This window comes from Rhinatrema bivittatum, chromosome 2, assembly GCF_901001135.1.
Source record: "Rhinatrema bivittatum chromosome 2, aRhiBiv1.1, whole genome shotgun sequence".
In the NCBI taxonomy this organism is placed as follows: Eukaryota; Metazoa; Chordata; class Amphibia; order Gymnophiona; family Rhinatrematidae; genus Rhinatrema; species Rhinatrema bivittatum.
Window position 1 is genome coordinate 772,537,568 of NC_042616.1, and position 19,594 is coordinate 772,557,161.

Consider the following 19,594-nt stretch of genomic DNA (forward strand, 5'->3'; position numbering starts at 1 on the left):
ATCTCATCCTAAACACACCCTTGGGAATGCCTTCTTCTAATGTGGCTAAAAGTATGCATGCTGTGGAGCATGTGAACTTTTAGCTTGGTAGGGGGAAGGCAATTTTCAGACAACTCTTTTACGTAGAAAAATAAATAGTTTATGAAAATTGGTGGCATGAAAAAGTGAAAATCATGAGGGCAATGTATAAATTATAAAATAAAATTTACTTACAGTTTGGTTTCATAATCCTTCCATGCTTTGTCAAAAGGTTTTTTAAGATCCTTAGGAAAGAAAGCAAACTGATCAGATATGGATACTTATTTAACACAATAAATCTGATCTTTGGAAAACAAGATTGGATTTACTTTTCCTATCTGGCCCTATGGCGGAAACCTGCCTCTATAGGGAAAAGCCATAGTCCAAAGGAACTAGAAATAAATCCACTCAAAACAAGATATGAGAACATTTTGTTGTGCAGCTCGATAGGAGATTCCAGCACTCCAATTGCCCAGTGCTTTTTATAAATATATTTATTTTTTAAGCTTTGTGTGCACTTTTTAAACATTTTTCTGCCGCTAATCTCAACTATTAAAAAAATCCTTTCCTCTACTAACAACTGATTTCTTGCTTTAACTCATCCAATAATCTTAAATAACAAAGTAGGGGTAGCCCAGGTTAACAGTGAAATTTGTTTATACTTCAAACAGTCTCCAGTGGATCTTATTTGCTTTTTATTTATAGCTCTCTGCATTACCAGGTATGAAATAAGATTTTGCCCTGTTTTATTTTTCCATTTTAATAGCTGCTGTTTATAGCTTGGCTACTGAATCTCTTTGAAAAAAAATTATTGGGGCTGCTCTAGCATTTTAGATGGCCTTTGCTTGATAAATCTACTCTATGAAAACAAAGATTGGATTTAATTTTCCTATCTAGCCATACTGTGGAAACCTGTCTCTATAGGAGGTACCTTGGAACCAAAGGTATTGTCTAAGAGTACATTTTGGTATGCAGCTCTATACAGGAGATTCCAGCACTCCAACTGCAAAGTGCTTTTTCTAAATATTTTTATATCGTTTTCTCTATCTTTGTGTGTATTTTTTACAAGCTTTTCTGTTTATCTCGTTAAGTGTTACCCCTCTCCCACCCACCCAAAAGGTTTTTCTTATAGAGCTTTCTTAAGGCAGATAACCAAAAATCTTCGATCACATTAAGTGGTCACAAAGTGTTTTGTCAATTATCAAATAAGTGTTCTATAATCAAATAAACTAATATAATCAAAATGACTATCATACAATATAATGTAGGGATGTGAATCGTTTTTTGACGATTTAAAACAATCGTCAGATATATTTTAAATTGTCAAAAATCATTAACGCCGCGATACAATAGCAATTCCCCCGCTTTATCGTCAAAAAATTGTAAATCGGGGGAGGGGGGAGGGCGGGAAAACCAGCACACCAAAACAACCCTAAAACCCACCCGACCCTTTAAAACAAATCCCCCACCCTCCCGAACCCCCCCAAAATGTTTTAAATTACCTGGGGTCCAGTGGGGGGGTCCCGGCGCGATCTCCTGCTCTCGGGCCACGGCTGCATTAATAGAAATGGCGCCGGTGGCCCTTTGCCCTTACCATATGACAGGGCAAAGGTAGCGCCGGCGCCATTTAGGTTCCTGTCACCCGACGTCACGAGTGCAGGAGATCGTTCCCGGACCCCCGCTGGACCCCCAGGGACTTTTGGCCAGCTTGGGGGGGGGGCCTCCTGACCCCCACAAGACTTGCCAAAAGTCCAGCGGGGGTCCGGGAGCGACCTCCTGCACTCGGCACTCGGGCCGTACTGTGGCAATACGGCCAGAGTGCAGGAGGTCGCTCCTGGACCCCCGCTGGACCCCAGGTAATTTAAAACATTTGGGGGGGGTTCGGGAGGGTGGGGGATTTGTTTTAAAGGGTCGGGGTGGGTTTTAGGGTTGTTTTGGTGTGCCGGTTTTCCCGCCCTCCCCCGATTTACGATTTTTTAACAAAAAAAACCATGACGATCAGATTTCCCCCCCCCCCCCAGCCAAAATCGATCATTAAGACGATCGATCACATGATTCACATCCCTAATATAATGTGTGGTGCTTTAGTAATAAGGCAGACCATTCAGAGGCTCAGAACTTGCTCAATCTGTTTTAAGCTCTCTATAAAGAAAAAGGAGTCAACTCAATTTAAAGCAGAACTAGCTAAAGTTAAGGCAGCCAAAGGGGAATTAGCTATCATTAGAAGGTCCTCCCTCACCATACAGCATCCAGCAAGTCTTCCCCCACCCTTTCAGAGGATTTGAAAAACAAGTAATAAATAGGCATTGCGAGCTCTCGTAAGCTAAGAAAGATATCCACAATAAACATTCAAAATCCCTTTGCTTCATTGGAAACTGACAATACTCTAGACATGGAAACCTGAAGTGGTATAAAAAATAAAAAAATGTCACCCAATATACACTCAAATCCAAAACTACTATCAAGCAAAATATTTCCAAACATCATAACAGAAAACTGCTGGGGGACTATCATCAGAGGTACTAACTTGGGGACTCATTTTGAGGAACATACAATAGTTAAATGCCTTTCCAGTAAGGCAAACCAGATTGTGCAATCAAAGAAGAAAGGAAGGACTGTAAAATTGATGTTCTCCATCTGAGGACAAATAACATTGCTAGAAACAGCATTCAAGCAGTACAAAGATTTCCAAGTTCCAGGGAAGCAGTTTGGGCACAGAGAAGACTATTCCCTTTTCAGAAGTGTTACCTGTTCACAAATGGTGAAAGGAAAGGCTAAGCCATATAGATACAGTGGGCCCTCGGGTTATGAATGGCTCAGGTTACGAACAAATTTCAAGTTACGACCACAATTTTCGGTTTTGAGTTACAACCAAAATTTGTATTACGACCTGTGCCACGTGCATGCAGTTTGGTTTTTTTTAGCGGTTGTGTGTAATTGGCCCGGTGTTACTGCCTATCACATTTTTTTGATCTTGGAAGGCGGGATTTCAACAGATTGGATAGTTAGTGTTGCACGTGCGCAGACCCGGCACGGAAATGCAAACAGCATCGGGGACAGCATCGGGGAACAGCACTCAGCTGGCAAGGTACTGGAGGGCCATAGATGTTCTCATAAATGGTAGGGAGAGGGGGAAAAGAGTGTCTGGGGTTGGTGTTATTTTTGGTTGTATACCTTTTTTTTTTTTTTTTTTTTTAATTCTTCTCCCTGCAGAACACCAAATAAGTGGTTTAAATGGCCCCCAAAGATAAAGAAAGCAATAACTATTGAAAAGAAGAAGGAAATTGTGCAGAAATTTGAGAGTGGCGTTCGAGTGACCGATCTTGCTCTCATATAAATCATGTCAAAATCCAACATTTCCACAACCTTACAAAGAAAAGATTTGTACAAGGAAGTTAGTGTGGCTAGAGGTGTCACTCAAATTACCAAGCAACGATCAACAGTGATAGATTAGGTAGAAAGCCTACTGCTAGTGTGGATAAATGAAAGGCATAGATGGCAGGTGATTGCCTATCTGAACATCTAATTCGTGAAAATGCTAGGGCTATAAATGCAGATATCGTAAAGGATAAGCCATTGCCAAGTGAACCTTGGGAAATATTTTGTGCCAGTAAGGGGTGGTTTCATAATTTTAAAGCAAGAACTGGGGTTCATAGCGTAGCTAGGCATGGTGAAGCTGCCAGTTCAGATAAAAAGGCTGCTGAAAACTAGATACCCCACTTTGAAGCAATGACACAGAGAAATGGCTTTTCCTGTCAGCAAGTTTTCAACTGTGATGAAACTGGACTATTCTGGAAGAAAATGCCCAAGAGAACATACATTACCCAGGAAGAAAAGAAAATGCCAGGCCACAAGCCAATGAAGGATAGGCTAACCTTATTGCTATGTGATCTGTATTTTAATACAGGAACACCGGTATATAAAAATCTAAAAATAAATAAATAAATAAATGTGCCAATGCGAGTGGTGACCTCAAGATAAAGACTCTCTTAGTTTATCATTCTGAGACCCTAGAGCAGAGCTTTCCAAAGTGTGTGTCGCGACACTTTAGTGTGTCACCTGCACTGTGCCGGTGTGTCACGCAAGCCCGGTGCACGTTATGTGGTATACAGAGGAGAGGTCAGAGGGAGCCAATGTGGTCGCCGGTGGACCTCATCCCACTGGCGGCTGAGTAGTTAAGCATCGCTGTGCTGTGCTGGAGACACACAGCAGGAAGATCGGCAGGGCAGTGGTGGAGCTCACGTCACCACGGCCCAAAGAAAAAGGTTGTGTCTAAACGTGCAGGTGCTCCTCCACCTTCCTGCCCACGTGGCCCCGGAAGAAAAATGTAGCCGGAGCCGCACAGGCAGGAAGGAGGAGGAGCATCAGCCACGTGCAGAAGAGGAGCGGCGTTGTTGCAGCAGCTTGAGAAGAGGAGGCGGCCCAGTAGCAGGGTCCCCACTGCGGATCGGCCCGAGAAGATTAGGGCCGCCACCACCGCGGATCAGCCCGAGAAGATCAGGGCTGCTGCAGAGCCCATCCTGCAGCGACCCATGAAGAGGAGGCCCAGAGGTAAGAGAGAGGCTGAGGGCCCGTAGAGTGTATGTATGAGATGAGTTGAGAGATTGTGTGCATGTATGAAATGAGTTGAGAAATTGTGTGTGGGAGTGAGGACCTGAATGTTTGCAGAGACAGCATGTAAGAGCCTGTGTGTGTGAGAGAGACAGCATGTGCCAGTTAGAGAATGTGTGTATGAATGATTGTATGAGAGAGAGCATGTGTGTGTGTGTGTGAGTCTGTGAGAGAGAGAGAGAGAGAGAGCGAGAGAGAGAGAAAACATGTGAGAATTAGAACCTGACTGTATGTTTGAGGGAAGAAGAGAGATGGAGAGAAAAGAAATAGAAAAAAAGACAATATGAAAGGAATTGGCAAAAAAATAAGAAAGGGGAGGTGGAACAAAAAAGCCTGTGACCAACCGATTAGAAAACTAAGATCAGATAGCAAAGGTAAAAATAAATAAATAAATAAATTACTTTTTACTGATTGGCACATGTAATCTTTGGTAATGTGCAAGAGTAGCAAGAGTAGCACTTTCTCTATGCGGATCTCACAAAATGTACGAAATCAACATGGAGGAAGTGGAAACCCACGGGGCCTGCACAGAGGAGGCAGCAGAATGGGCTTCAGTGCCAGTAGCAGCAATCAGCGCCTCCCCAATAGCCATGTGGCATCAGTGACAGTGGCAGCAGAGGAATGAGTGAGGTTCAGAGGTTGCTGGCAAAAGAAAGAGGGGGGTATGCCTTTAATGTGTGCGTGTGTGAATGCATGGGTGCCTGCCTGAGGGTGCGTCTGTGTATGAGAATGAATGGGTGTCTTCCTGGGGTTTGTATGTGTGAGAATAGGTGCCTGCCTATGTGTGGTGTGTGTGTGTGTGTGTGTGTGTGTGAGAGAATGAATGTGTGCATGCCTGGGGGATGGTGAGGGAGTGGTGTGAAAATAAATGGGAGCCTGCCTGGGGATCAGTTTCAGTGTGTGAGAATGATTGGGAACTTGCCTGGCTGTGTGTGAGTGTTTGTGTGAGAATGATTGGGAACTTGCCTGGCTGTGTGTGAGTGTTTGTGTGAGAATGATTGGGAACTTGCCTGGCTGTGTGTGAGTGTTTGTGTGAGAATGATTGGGAACTTGCCTGGCTGTGTGTGAGTGTTTGTGTGAGAATGATTGGGAACTTGCCTGGCTGTGTGTGAGTGTTTGTGTGAGAATGATTGGGAACTTGCCTGGCTGTGTGTGAGTGTTTGTGTGAGAATGATTGGGAACTTGCCTGGCTGTGTGTGAGTGTTTGTGTGAGAATGATTGGGAACTTGCCTGGGTGTGTGTGTGTTTGTGTGTATGTGAGGGAGCCAGAGAGAGTGAGAGCATGAGTGTGTATGAGAAAATCCAGGGGAGTAAGAGTTTGTGTGGTGGGTGTGTGTGGAGGGGGAGAGTGTGTCTTAGAGCCTGAGAGTGTGTCAGTGTCTGTGAGAGCGAGAGGTTATGGTGGGTATAAGAGCATGAATGTGTATGTATGTGACAGTGTATGTGTGAGAAAGAATGGACATGTGAGTATGTGTGTGTGAGAGAGAGAGAGAGAGAGGATAACCTCCTAATCCTCTACAATATCAGGGTGACTGGAAATCAAGAGCTCCCACAGACAGAGACAGCAGGGGCTTTTTAAAATCCTTATTAGTTTTAATTATTGGGTGTTATTTGATATATGTGCTGTTTTGAAATATTTTATTGGTGTTTGGGGAAATTGTAAAAAATGTATATGATTTTAATTAATAGAAATTCTATTTATCAATAGTTTTAAAATATTCTTTTATTAGTATGGTTTTTACTATTATAACTGATGCTTTATGTTTCTTGATTTTATTTGTTTTATGAGGAATGGTGGTTCTGTTTTTCCATTGTTAATACACAGAGTCTGGCTTCTTGGGGGGTTTCCATTTCAGTTTTTGTCTAATTTGTGCTCCTTTATTTTGTATTCTGTATTTGGTGAGGGTCTGTCTCTGCTCTGTGTGTGAGACCATGATGAGAGATTCTGCTAGCATAGGGATCTATAGCAATCTGGTTTGTTTTGTTTCCTCAGTAGGTGGTGTATTGGTATTCTAGGACCCAGTGTAATATTTACCCTTGCTTTTTCACAAGTAGGGTTATTGTTGTTTGAGTCCTTGGTGTTATTACTGTTATGTTACAACGGGATTGCAGTATAGATTTTGAGTGTCTTTTTTGCGGGGTTTTGTGTTAGTTCACAATGTGCCTGGCAGTGGAAGGTGTTTGTGCTGCTGTTACTATGAGGTGACACCAGAATTTGAAAATATCTTTTAGTATGATGAGTTGTAAGGGAAACATCCAAGCTCCATTGTTTGGGGGAATTTCAGTGGATGCACAGAGTTAGAGAACTGGAGGCACAGGATTTATATTGACATTCTGTCCCTTCCTATAAATTCCAGACTTCACTCTCATAGCCATATAGAATTAGTTGAATGAGGCTATCAAATAATTTTATAGTGTGAAACTGGCCAGCTTTTTAAAATTACGCAGAAGACCCTTTGGACTTTTTTTTATTAACACCAAATATTCAAAAGCTGTGTTCATCTCATCAAGCTCATATATCTCATTAAAGAGGTAAATTGAAAAACACAATAACTTTGTTTTATTAATGTTACTCATAAATTATAAACATTAATCTTGGAATATTATATATTTTTAATATAAATGAAAGGTTTTCACAAGATAGGTTGTGTCGTGAAACATTATGCATATATTTAAGGAAACATACATAAATTGTCGAAATACATTTCGTTCGTTTAACCTTTAACCTCTGGTTTATTAGTAGACTGAATTACTGTGTCACAAAATTATGTTTGTCTAAAAAGTGTGTCACCAACATGAAAAGTTTGGAAAGCTCTGCCCTAGAGTGTTCAGAAAACAATGTCATGAAGAATAGGTTAGGGGTCATGTGGAGATCGAACAGAAAAGCCTGGGTGACAAGAGTCCTTTTTCTTGAGTGGATAAGGGAGGTTTTCTGTCCAACTGTGCAGAATTATCTGGAGGACAAAGGCTTACCACTCAAGGCTCTCTTCATCATGGACAATGCTCCAGCTCACCCACGAGACTTGGAAGACAAGTTGGCTGAAGAATTCCCATGGCTCACAGTAGAGTTCCTCCCTCCCAATACAACTCCTCTACTGCAGCCTATGGACCAGCAGGTCATAGCTAACTTTAAGAAGCTATACACCAAGGAACTGTTCAAGAAGTGCTTCCAGATGGTTTCAGATATGGATTTAACCCTTAAAGAATTCTGGAAGGAACACTACAGCATCCTTTCATGTGTGGGGTTAATGGAGAAATCCTGGGCCATTGTCTCTCAAAGGACATTGAGATCTGCCTGGAAGAAAGTGTGACCTAAAATTATAGAAGAGCGAGACTTCGAAGGAGAGGAGCCTGAGCCTGCAACTGACCCTGTGGGTCAATGACATTGTCACTATAGCAGAGTCCATAGGCTTGCAGGTAGACAGTGCTGATGTTGAGGAACTGGTGGGGGAACACTCAGAGGAATTGTCTAAAGAGGAACTTCAGTAACCTCTAGCTGAGCAACAGAGAATGGCAGCTGAGGAGCAACAATCAGTGCAGCAAATGTCCTCTTCTGGAATCAAGGAAATCCTAAAAAAATGGACAGAGCTACAAACATTTGTAGAGAAGACACACCCAGACAGAGGAAAAGCCAATCATTGCATTCACTTGCTTAATGATAATGTCATGTCATACTACAGAACAGTGTTGAAGAAAAGACAGAAACTGACAACCTTAGACCAGTTTTTAGTTGCGAAAAGGTTGAGACCAAGTGAGCCAGAAGCAGGTCCTAGTGGGCTACAGACCACCCCAAGTAGAGAAAGGACACCAGAGAGCCAGATTCCAGGTTCTAATGGAATAGGACTCTCCTTCCAAACAATAACCACCTCCATTTCATCCTCCCCCCTCCTCCTTTCCTACGCACCAAACTTGTTAACTTTTAAATAAATAAATAGAAAAATAAACATGAATTGTTGTTTCTGGTATGCTAAACACATTTTATAATCTTTTTGTGAGTACACTAGGGAAGTATTGGTGTTTTTGGTAATTAATGACCTTATACAACCATTTTATTTATTATAGAAATGGTTAGGTAAGGGATGCTTTTGGGAGGTTCGGAAATCATTATTGGTTTTCCCATTTTTTCCTATGGAAAAAATAGTCTTGACTTACAACCAACTTGGGTTACAACCAGCCCTCTGGAACCAATTGAGTTTGTAAACCAAGGGCCCACGGTAACTTTAATATGTGGCTCAAAATATGTTATATATCTAAAACATTTTTGTTTACAAGGGGATGAGACCATATATGGAACAGAAAAAGGCTAGGTGGTAAAGTTTTGCCTGCATCTGTCCGAAGCAAGGAAAAGGATCCTAAGTGAGAAATTCCAGTCATAAGAACATAAGAAATTGTCATGCTGGGTCAGACCAAGGGTCCATCAAGTCCAGCATCCTGTTTCCAACAGAGGCCAAAACCAGGCCACAAGAACCTGGCAATTACCCAAACACTAAGAAGATCCCATGCTACTGATGCAATTAATAGCAGTGGCTATTCCCTAAGTAAAATTGATTAACAGCCATTAATGGACTTCTCCTCCAAGAACTTATCCAAACTTTTTTTGAACCCAGCTACACTAACTGCACTAACCACATCCTCTGGCAACAAATTCCAGAGCTTTATTGTGCGTTGAGTGAAAAAGAATTTTCTCCGATTAGTCTTAAACGTGCTACTTGCTAACTTCATGGAATGTCCCCCAGTCCTTCTATTATTCGAAAGTGTAAATAACCGAGTCACATCTACTCGTTCAAGACCTCTCATGATATTAAAGACCTCTATCATATTCCCCCCTCAGCCGTCTCTTCTCCAAGCTGAACAGCCCTAACCTCTTCAGCCTTTCCTCATAGGGGAGCTGTTCCATCCCCTTTATCATTTTGGTTTCCCTTCTCTGTACCTTCTCCATCGCAACTATATCTTTTTTGAGATGTGGTGACCAGAATTGTACACAGTATTCAAGGTGCGGTCTCACATTTGGAGAAGCTGAGAGAGACAAGATGAGAAATCAGGATAGCAAAACCTCATCTGGAAGACATGATCGCCAATGAGGTAAAGCAATGTAAAAACATTTTTCATATAATCAGAGAAAGGAGAAAGGCTAAAATTGGTATTGTAAGTCTGAAAGGAGATATGGAGCAATGGTGGAGAAAGATGAAGAAATAGCAGAAAATATTTTAAAAATCTTCAACTTACTGTTTACTAAAGACGACCTTGGAGAAGGAACATTGCTGTTGGCAAGAGTACTAATGAGTTTCAGATAGATACCACCCCATATAGAGAGGAGAGTGTTTGGGTGGAACTAGCAATACTGAAAGAGGACAAGGCCTTGGGGCCAGATGAACTGCATCCCAGGATATTAAGGGAGCTCAGAGATGTCCTGGTGGGTCAACTGAGGGACCATTTCAATAGTCCTTTGAGATGCGAGTGGTACATCAAGATTGGAGGTGATCAGTTGTGGTACCACTTCACAAAGATTGTAGACTGAAACTATAGGTTAATTTTCCCACCACCAAGGTGAAGCTAACAGACTCTACCGAAGCTTGCAGTATCTGAAACATGGTTTTACCAAAGGAAGATCCTGTCAAAAGCATAATAATTTTTCAAACTGGGTGACCAGAGAATTAGATCAGGAACAAGTATTGATGTGATTTACCTGGGTTTCAGCAAAGCTTTTAATAAGGTACCATATAGGAGGCACATGAACAAAATGAAAAGCCTGGGAGTGGGTCCCAGGACAGTGGAATGGATTATGATGATTGATTTTAAGATTAGTTGTAAATCATTTGGAAGATTTGATCAGAAAAGTGATCAATAAATAATTTTAAATAAAATACGAATTGATGGACAGACAACAGCAAGAAGTATTAACTGTAACCTACTCTCAAGAGAAAAGATTGATAAGTTCTTGGAGGAGACGTCCATTACCTGCTATTTTCTAAATCAACCTAATTATTAGCAGGTAATGGACTTCTCCTCCAAGAACTTATCCAATCCTTTTTTAAACACAGCTATACTAACTGCACTAACCACATCCTCTGGCAACAAATTCCAGAGTTTAATTGTGCGTTGAGTGAAAAAGAATTTTTTCCAATTAGTTTTAAATGTGCCACATGCTAACTTCATGGAGTGCCCCCTAGTCTATTATCCGAAAAAGTAAATAACTGATACACATTAACCCGTTCTAGACCTCTCATGATTTTAAACACCTCTATCATATCCCCCTCAGCCGTCTCTTCTCCAAGCTGAAAAGTCCTAACCTCTTCAGTCTTTCCTCATAGTGGAGCTGTTCCATTCCCTTTTATCATTTTGGTCACCCTACTTCAAGGATCAATTCTGGGTTGGATCTGTTCAATCTCTTTGTGAGCAATATTGCGGAAGGGTTAGAAAGAAAAATTTGCCTTTTGCAGATGACACTAACATCTGCAATAGAGTAGACACACCTGAAGGAGAAAGAGAATGAGAAGCAATCTAAGAAAATTCAAGGAGTGGGAGAAGTTTTGGATGCTAGGATTCCAAGCCAAGAAGTGAAGAGTCTTGCATTTGAGGTGCAGAAATCCAAAGGCATTGTATGTGAGACACTGATATCCATGTACAGGGAAAGAGACCTTGGGGTGATAAGTATCTGATGATCTGAAGGCAGTGAAGCAATGCGACACTGCAGTGGCTACGGCCAGAGGGATGCTGGGCTACATACTGAGGCATAACCCAGCAGAAAAAAGGAGGCTATAATGTCCTTGTACAGGTCTTTGGTGAGACCTCACCTGAAGTACTACGTTTGGTCTTGGAGACCATATCTCAAAAAAGATACACAGGATGGAAGCAGTCCAGAGAAAGATGACCAAAACTGTCTGGGGTCTGCATCAAAACCATATTAAATGGAACTGAAGGACTTGAATGTATATACCCTGAAGGAGAGGAGAAACAGGGGAAATATGATTCAGACTTCTAAATACCTGAAAGGAATTAATGGGCAGGTGGATTTCATGAGGACTAACTTCCTGCTGTCCTTGAACACCTGTTACAGGTAAGCAACTCTGCTTTCTCCGAGGACAAACAGGATGGTAATCCTCACACTTGGGTGAATCCCTAACTACAGGCTGCTCCCCAACACAAAAGGGAACCAGACACCTAACCAGGTACCAAACGGGCACAAAACTACCGGTGCTGTTGGTAACAGAGGGGGAGACAGCCTGAACCCAAACAACGAGCCCTAGGTTGGGAGAGTTGGGACCTACACTTCAGATTCCTGAGAACAGACTGGCCGAACCTACTGTTGCGTTGGCCATCCCTATTCAGACAGTAATGGGATGTGAATGTGTGGAAACTCCACATCGCAGCCTTGAAAATCTCCTCTATGGGAATGCTTGCAAGTGGGCAACAGAAGCTGCCATAGTTCTGCCAGAATGAGTAATGACAAGAGTCTCGACGCAGTCCCACCTGGGCATAAAACAGAAAGAGATGCAATCTGCTCGCCAAGTGGATAGTGTGTTTGGCAATGGCAATGCCCAACCTATTCTCATCAATAGAAACAAAAAGTTGGGTGGACTGTCTGTTGGCTTCTGTCCATTCCAAATAGAAGGCTAAGGTTCGCTTGCATTACGAACTGTTCAGTGCTCATTCGCCTTGGTAAGAATGGGGCCTGGGAAAGAATACTGGCAGGAATATCGATTGGTTAAGATGGAAATCCATCACCACCTTAGGCAGGAACTTAGGGTGCATATGCAAGACCACCCTGTCATGATAGAATTTTGTATAAAGTGAATAAGTCACTAAGGCTGGAGCTCACTGACCCTGTGCGCTGAAGTGACCGCCACCAAAAATATGACCTTCCACGTCAGGTACTTCAGGTCATAGGTGTGCAGCGGTTCAGAAGGAGCAATCATCAGCTGAGCTAAAACCACGTTGGAGGTCCCAAGACACAGCGGGAGGCTTCAACTGAAGCAGACCCTGCATAAAATGTACAACTATAGGCTCTTACAGATATGGATGTACCATCTACACTGTGGTGGTAAGTGCCAGTTGCATTAAGATGGATCCTAACAGATGCAGTTTTTAAGCCAGTCTCCAATAGGTTCAGAAGGTAATCAAGCAGTTTTTGTGTGTGTGTGTGTGGGGGGGGGGGGGGGGGGGGGGACTGATCTAGGGCCTACTGCTCATACCACACGGAAAACCTCTTTCATTTCAGTCCTTAGGACTTTCTAGTGGAAAGCTTTCTAGAAGCCACCCGGACCAGAGATACATCTTCCAAAAGACCAAGCAGCTGCAGAATTAACCTCTCAACATCCAGTCTGAGTGACAAGGCCTGGAGGTTGGGATGCCGTAGCCTTCCCTGATCCTGCATGATGAGATCTGGGGAAGTTCCCAGGCTGATCAGTCTCCGGATGGACAACTCTCGAAGGAGAGGAAGCCAGATCTGTCTCAGCCAATGAAGGGCTATGAGAATCATAGTTGCTTTGTACTCACAAAGCTTCAAGAGAATCTTCACCACTAAGGAATAGGAGGATACACATACAGAAGACCCGTACTCCAATGTCGGGCAAGGGCATCTGAGGCTGGGTTGACAACTGTCCGGGGCAAGGAGCAGAAATAAGGCGCCTTCCTGTTGCAGAGGGATGCAAACAGATCTATGTCCAGGCTCCCCCAGAGGCAGAATATCTGATTCACTATCTCCTGGTCCAGGGACCACTCATAGGTTCTGAAAGCTAGACTCAGCCTGTCCTTTACCATGTTCTCCATCCGGCCAGGTACGTGACCTTGAGCACCATGGGACAGGGTCCACGACCAAATCTGGATCTGACAGAGGTACAATGCTGTGCCTCTCTGCTTGTTGACATACCACATTGTTACTTGGTTGTTGGTCTGGATCAGGACAACTTTGTTGGACAGCCTCTCTCTGAAAGCCCATAGCCCATACCTGATCACCCGGAGCTCCAGGAAGTTGATTTGACATGAAAGTTCCTGAGCGGACCATAAGCCCTGGGTGCCAAGCACATCCACATGAGCTCCCCATCCCAGAATAGATACATCCACATGAGCTCCCCATTCCAGAATAGATACATCCCAGAACAGATACATCCACATGAGCTCCCCATCCCAGAATAGATACAATTTGAACAGGAAGACTCTGAAAGATTCCCTGTTCCAGATTGGAAAGTATCCGCCACCGGGACAAGGATTCCTGGAGGGAGGAGGTGACTTAGATGCGCTCTTGAAGGCTCTGTGTGGCTTGCCTCCACTGAGACCTCCGATTCTACTGGGCTCTGCGCATGTGTAATCTTGCCAAGGGAGTAACATGAATAATCGTGGCCATGTGGCCCAACAAATTCAACATGTGCCAAGCAGATAACTGCTGACTCTGTTGAACTTCTGCCACAATGGCCGCTACTATGATGGCCCTTTGGTGTGGCACAAAGGCCTTGGCCTGAACTGTGTCTAACAGGGCTCTGATAAAGTCCAATTGAGGTGATGGACTGAGATGGTACTTTGGGTAGTTGAGAAAGAACCCTAGCAACTCCAACACCCGAACAATCAATCGCATGGACCTGGCTGCCCCTGCCTAAGATGTGCTCTTAACCAGCCAATCATCCAGATCCCAGTCTGCGGAGGTGCACCACCATCATGGCCAGGCATTTCTGTGAAAACCCATGGGGTGGACACGAGCCTGAAAGGCAACATCCAGTACTGGAAGTGCTGTTCCCCCACTACAAACCAAGGATACTTCCTGTGACCATGAAAATACTCGATGTGAGTTTCATCCTCTAGGTCAAGGGAGTATAACCAGTCCCCTTTTTGCAAAAGGGGAATCAAGGCGCCCAGGGAAACCACCTTGAACTTTTCACTTTTTAGAAATTTGTTTATGGCCTTCAGGACTAGGATGGGACAAAGTCCTCCTGTTCTCTTTGGAATCAGAAGTACCTGGAATAAAATCCCCACCCTCTTTGCCATGGTGGAACAGACTCAACTGCTCTGCCTGTTAAGAGGGAGAGCAGCTCCATTAGCAGTACTTCCTGATGCACTACCAGCCTCCAATATGGGTACGGAGGGCAATTTGATGGGACACCCAATAGATTTAATTGGTATGCCTGACGGACATTGGACAGAACCCACTGGTCCAATATTACACTGGACCACTGGTTTGCGAAGAACCGCAACCTGCCATGACTGGAGGATCCATCACCCCGGGTACAGGTGATTGGCTGATACTCCCTGCGGCCCAGTCAAAACCTCATCCCAGAGTTTGACTGAGGAGCCGGCTAGGGCATGGGAGCTCTCTGCTGCCTGGGATGGCTGCAAGAGTTCTGATGAGAACAGGATAGAGGCGGCAGAGGATAGTACTTTCTTTGGTGAAAGGTCTTACTTGGCCCCTGCCTCAACGGCCTCCTGGAAGATGATGGGTCCAAAGCGCTGGTGAAGAGTTGTTGGAGGGTCTCATGATGGTCCCAAGGATGGACCACAGCATCCCTCACCCTATCTCCAAAGAGATTCTCTCCTCTACACAGCACAGAATTGTTCCTGTACCTCCAGTTGTAAATCCAAAGTCCGCAGCCATGCCATTTTGCAGGCGATTCCCGCGGCAGAGACTCTCTATGCCATCTCGAAAACATAGTAGATCGCATGAGCATTGTGTTTTCCACACTCCAAACCCTTGCACACCAGGCACCTGCTTCCAGATGTCCTGCAAATATTGGCTCATGAAGAGCTGGCAGGCAGCAATGCAGGCAAAAAGCATGGTGCATTGGAACACCTTCCTCCCAAGAGTGTTCATTCTCTTTGGTCCTTCCCCGGAGGAGCCGAGAAGTGGGTCCAAGATCACTGGGCCCTCTTGAGGGCAGATTTGACCACCAATTGGTGGGGCAGCTGATGCTTATTGAACCCGACAGTCTTCTGGATGAGGTAAACCTTGTCTACCTTCTTAGTGACAGGAAACACTGAGGGTGTATCCCAAATCCTCAGCAGCAACTCCAAAAGGATATAATGTTACCGAGACCATCAAAATCTCCTTAGGAGCCTCCACAAATTGAAGAATGTCAAAGCATCTTATGCCTGGCATCCTCCTACATCAACAGCTGGAACATGATGGCCTCCACCATCAACCTCACAAAACCTGCAAAGGTTAAGTCCTCAGGCAGAGACTTCCTTCACTCCTCTGGAGGAGAAGGAACTGTTGGGAGTCCTTGCAGAAGACTCAGTCTGATCATCCCTCCAGGGGTCATAGCGACCCTCATCCACACTGTATGTGTCACAGGGGATGGGGCCCTAGGTGCTTGGCCAACATCCAGAGATGCACACACCGATGGAACTGGATCCGAGGCTACAGGCCTCTGTGATTCTGCCAGCCTCGGTGGAGCTTCCTCCTCAGATGAACTGGCGACAACCGCCATGATCGGTAGAAGGTGGACCTGGTGCCCCACCGGGCACCAGAGCCAGCCCGGGAACAGACGCCAGCTGGGTTGGTAAGATACAGATGCGCATATTGAGCTTCTCCAGAAGCAGAACGAGAACAGGAGGTACCGGCTCCAATTTCATTGGTGCCACAGAACTGTGGCCCTGCAGCGCCTGCTCCATCTCCTCCTCGAACATTGCAGATGCCAGCACCAACTGGGAGGAAGGAGGAGTGGCCAGATCTTGCCCAGACTCTGGAGGGGCGGATTATCAACTGGCACCAGGACTTGTGGAGACCGTCATGGACCCTGGACATCGATGGAGGACTGGCACTCCTTACCATGGGGTTGTTTCGGGGGCATTGCGGCAAAAGCCAGTACATCCCTGTGCCCAACACTGTGCACTGACGGGGACCAGTGCCGATAATTCTTAAAAATGTTGCCTTTTTGGCCTAGTGCAAAACGTTTTTCGCGTTTTCGCAATTTTTTTTCTGTTCCATCGCCAGGTCCCTCTCTGTGCCTTCTCGTAGTGTCCCCAGTCAGGGTTTTCGATTCCCCCGTAGTGGCGGTGCCTCAGTGCCCGCTGAGCGCCACCATCACTATCTGTAACAGAAGGCAAGGGGGTATCCTGCACAGAGCCACAGATACTACCCATAACAGAAAGCATGGGGATATCCTGCACGAAGCGGCCATTACGAGCCTTTAAATTAAAAAAAAACAAACAAACCTTGCTATGCAAGCTGTATGGGCCACTTGGGTCTTTTTCTGCCAACATTTACTATGTTGTCATGTTTATCCCAGATAACTCAAAAGTCAACTAGATTGCAATGCTTTTTCACATGGATTCATTTTTTTTTTTTTTTGTATTAAAGCTTTTATTAGCAAACAAAGAGAAGTACAAGCATTCAGTGTACCCTCCGCATGAGTACATTTAACCTCCAACATCATACTGGTACACAAGTGATCTGTCCCCCTCCCTCCCCCCCCACCACCACGTATACAACTAAAACTACAGTCATTGGTCAATAGATATCATTGGATCACGCATCGTAAATTAGCTTTATACACTGCGTTCAAGAGCTAGGGACGCTTACAATTGAAAAACAGTAGTACAAGGAATGAATAATAGGCTAACCATCTCAAAGTTATAACTTAAAATAAACAGAAAATAAGAATGTCTAAGGTGTCTGCAGACCCCAGTGGTTAGCGAGAGTCATAAGTCTCATACCACTGCATGAAAGGGTTCCATACAGCCTGATAGGAGGGTATGCGATGTCGCCTTACAGCTGTGATATGTGCCAGAACTTGTATTTTATGGAGACGTTTAACAATGATGTTCAAAACAGGTAAAGTAGTGCTACGCCAGTTATGGGCCAAGGCGAGACGTGACACCATATATATCTGTTGGCAGAGGCGCTGCAGAGGAAGGGAAAGGCCTTCTATTGATGCGCCAAGAAGAGCACAGGAAGGGTCAAGTGGCACCTCCTTTCCCACCAGCAAGGAAAGCCATTTGGTAATCTCCTGCCAAAATGGAATAACAATGGGACAGCTCCACCATATGTGCAAATATGTCCCTAGTTGACCACACTGGCGCCAACAGTCAGCAGAGGATGTGGAAAACATCTTAAACAGCCTCGAAGGAACATAATGCCATCGGTACAACATCTTAAAACAATGCTCTTGAAGGTTTGCGGATAAAGAGCATCTGCGCGCATTCAAAAAGCGATCCTCCCAGTCCTCCACCGACCAGTTCAAATTAAGATCCGCTTCCCAAGCTGAGGAGCACCCAAGCTTCGTCGTTGGCGCTCCCTGCAATAGTAGATAGATTTTGGAGATTGACTTTTTAAGTCCATAGGCGGATGAACAATATGATTCAAACATGGTCCTCGTCGGGGTCAGCTGATCTTTTTTTAGGATAGTGTCAATAAAATGTCTCAATTGAGCATATTCCAAAAATGGCAACTGTACCGTCGGGTATTTAGCTTGCAAGATTGGATATGGTATTAACCGACTGTCCTTTAACAACTCGCCGATGTTCAAGATATCCAGGGATTTCCACACTGCAAAGGCATTGCTAGGTAAACCTGGTGAAAAGTGAGTATTATGAAAGAGGCCCGATGAAAAATGGTACGGACGAGATCCCACGATCTTCAACTTCCAGCGAGTCCACACCTTGATTGTAGTGGCAAGGGGGGGAGAAATAGTAAGCACCAAGCGCCACGTCGGGCGAGGCTGCCAAAACAGGTCACGAAGGCTCATGTGCCCCACTATATGTTGTTCAATATCTTGCCAAGGTGTTGTACTAAGTGATCTATTTTGTAGTTGAATGACCGTCCTTAACTGCGCAGCCGCGTAGTACCACTCCAAATTCGGTACTCCCAGACCTCCCGTGGCCTTGGAACGATATAGTACTGTCCGCGCCACCCTGGGCGGTCTTTTCCGCCAAATGAAATCAAATATCTTCCTCTGAAGTGTGCGAAGAATGCTATTGGTCAAGTAGATGGGTAGCGTATTGAAAAGATATAATAATCTAGGAAGGACGTTCATCTTGATGATGGCTATGCGCCCGAGCCAGGAATGAGGAGTCTGGTACCAGCGGAGCAGATCACTCTCAATAGCCTTAAGCAACGGTATATAATTAATGTGATACAATTGGTGAACATCTGCCCCCAAGTAAACTCCCAGGTATTTTAAGGGTTTAACCGTCCAACGAAAAGGCAAGCTACCCTGAAGATCTCGAACAGATGGAGCAGGCAGGTTTAGGTTCAGTATTTCCGACTTCTCAAGGTTGACTTTGAAACCTGAGACCGCACTAAATCGCTGAATGGCTGTCAACACGGCAGGTAGCGATGAGCGGGGATGAGTTAACGTAAAAAGGATGTCGTCAGCGAAAAGTGTCAGTTTATAATTATGGGCACCCAGTTGCACTCCTGTAATGTCGGTAGCTGCTCTGACGATAGTGGTGAAGGGCTCCAAAAAAAGAGCAAAAAGCAGGGGCGATAGCGGGCAACCCTGTCTCGTGCCTCGCTCGATAGGAAAACTGTCCCCATAGCCTCCATTGACCTTCACTTGGGCCTTTGGACAGTCGTATAGTTGATGGATCCACTGTAGAAAGTAGTCACCGAACCCCATCTTAGCAAGAGTATGGAAGAGGAAAGGCCAATGAACCATGTCGAACGTTTTTTCAGCGTCGACAGCCAACAAGATACTTGGAATGTTTTCTTTTCGAGTCCACCAAATTAGATCTATTGCTCGTCGCACGTTATCGGAGGCGGACCGGCCTGGAATAAAGCCCGCTTGATCTGTATGAACTAGAGACGGGAGCAGAGAGTTAAGCCGCACCGCAAGGATACGGGCCAGCAGTTTTAGATCCAGGTTGATAAGGGAGATGGGCCTATACGACCCGCAAAGAGAAGGGTCCTTTCCCGGTTTAGCAATGACTGAAATGCCGGCGGTGTTGGATTGTGGCCCCAAGTGCGCACCACTTCGCAAACTGTTAAACATAGCAACTAGAGGTGACACCAAAGTGTCTGCAAAAGTCTTATAGTATT

The 19,594-nt window shown here is 44.6% G+C and overlaps 1 protein-coding gene across 10 annotated transcripts in view; it reads right to left on the bottom strand.

Moving 5' to 3' along the window:
- Window positions 1-19,594, bottom strand: part of ASAP1 (ArfGAP with SH3 domain, ankyrin repeat and PH domain 1) — a 975,348-nt gene that overhangs the window by 662,021 nt on the left and 293,733 nt on the right. For all 10 annotated transcript variants that reach the window (XM_029592039.1, XM_029592032.1, XM_029592035.1 and 7 more), the window contains one exon: window positions 214-263. In XM_029592039.1, coding sequence (XP_029447899.1) covers window positions 214-263 — 50 coding nt within the window. The remainder of the gene's footprint in view (window positions 1-213; window positions 264-19,594) is intronic.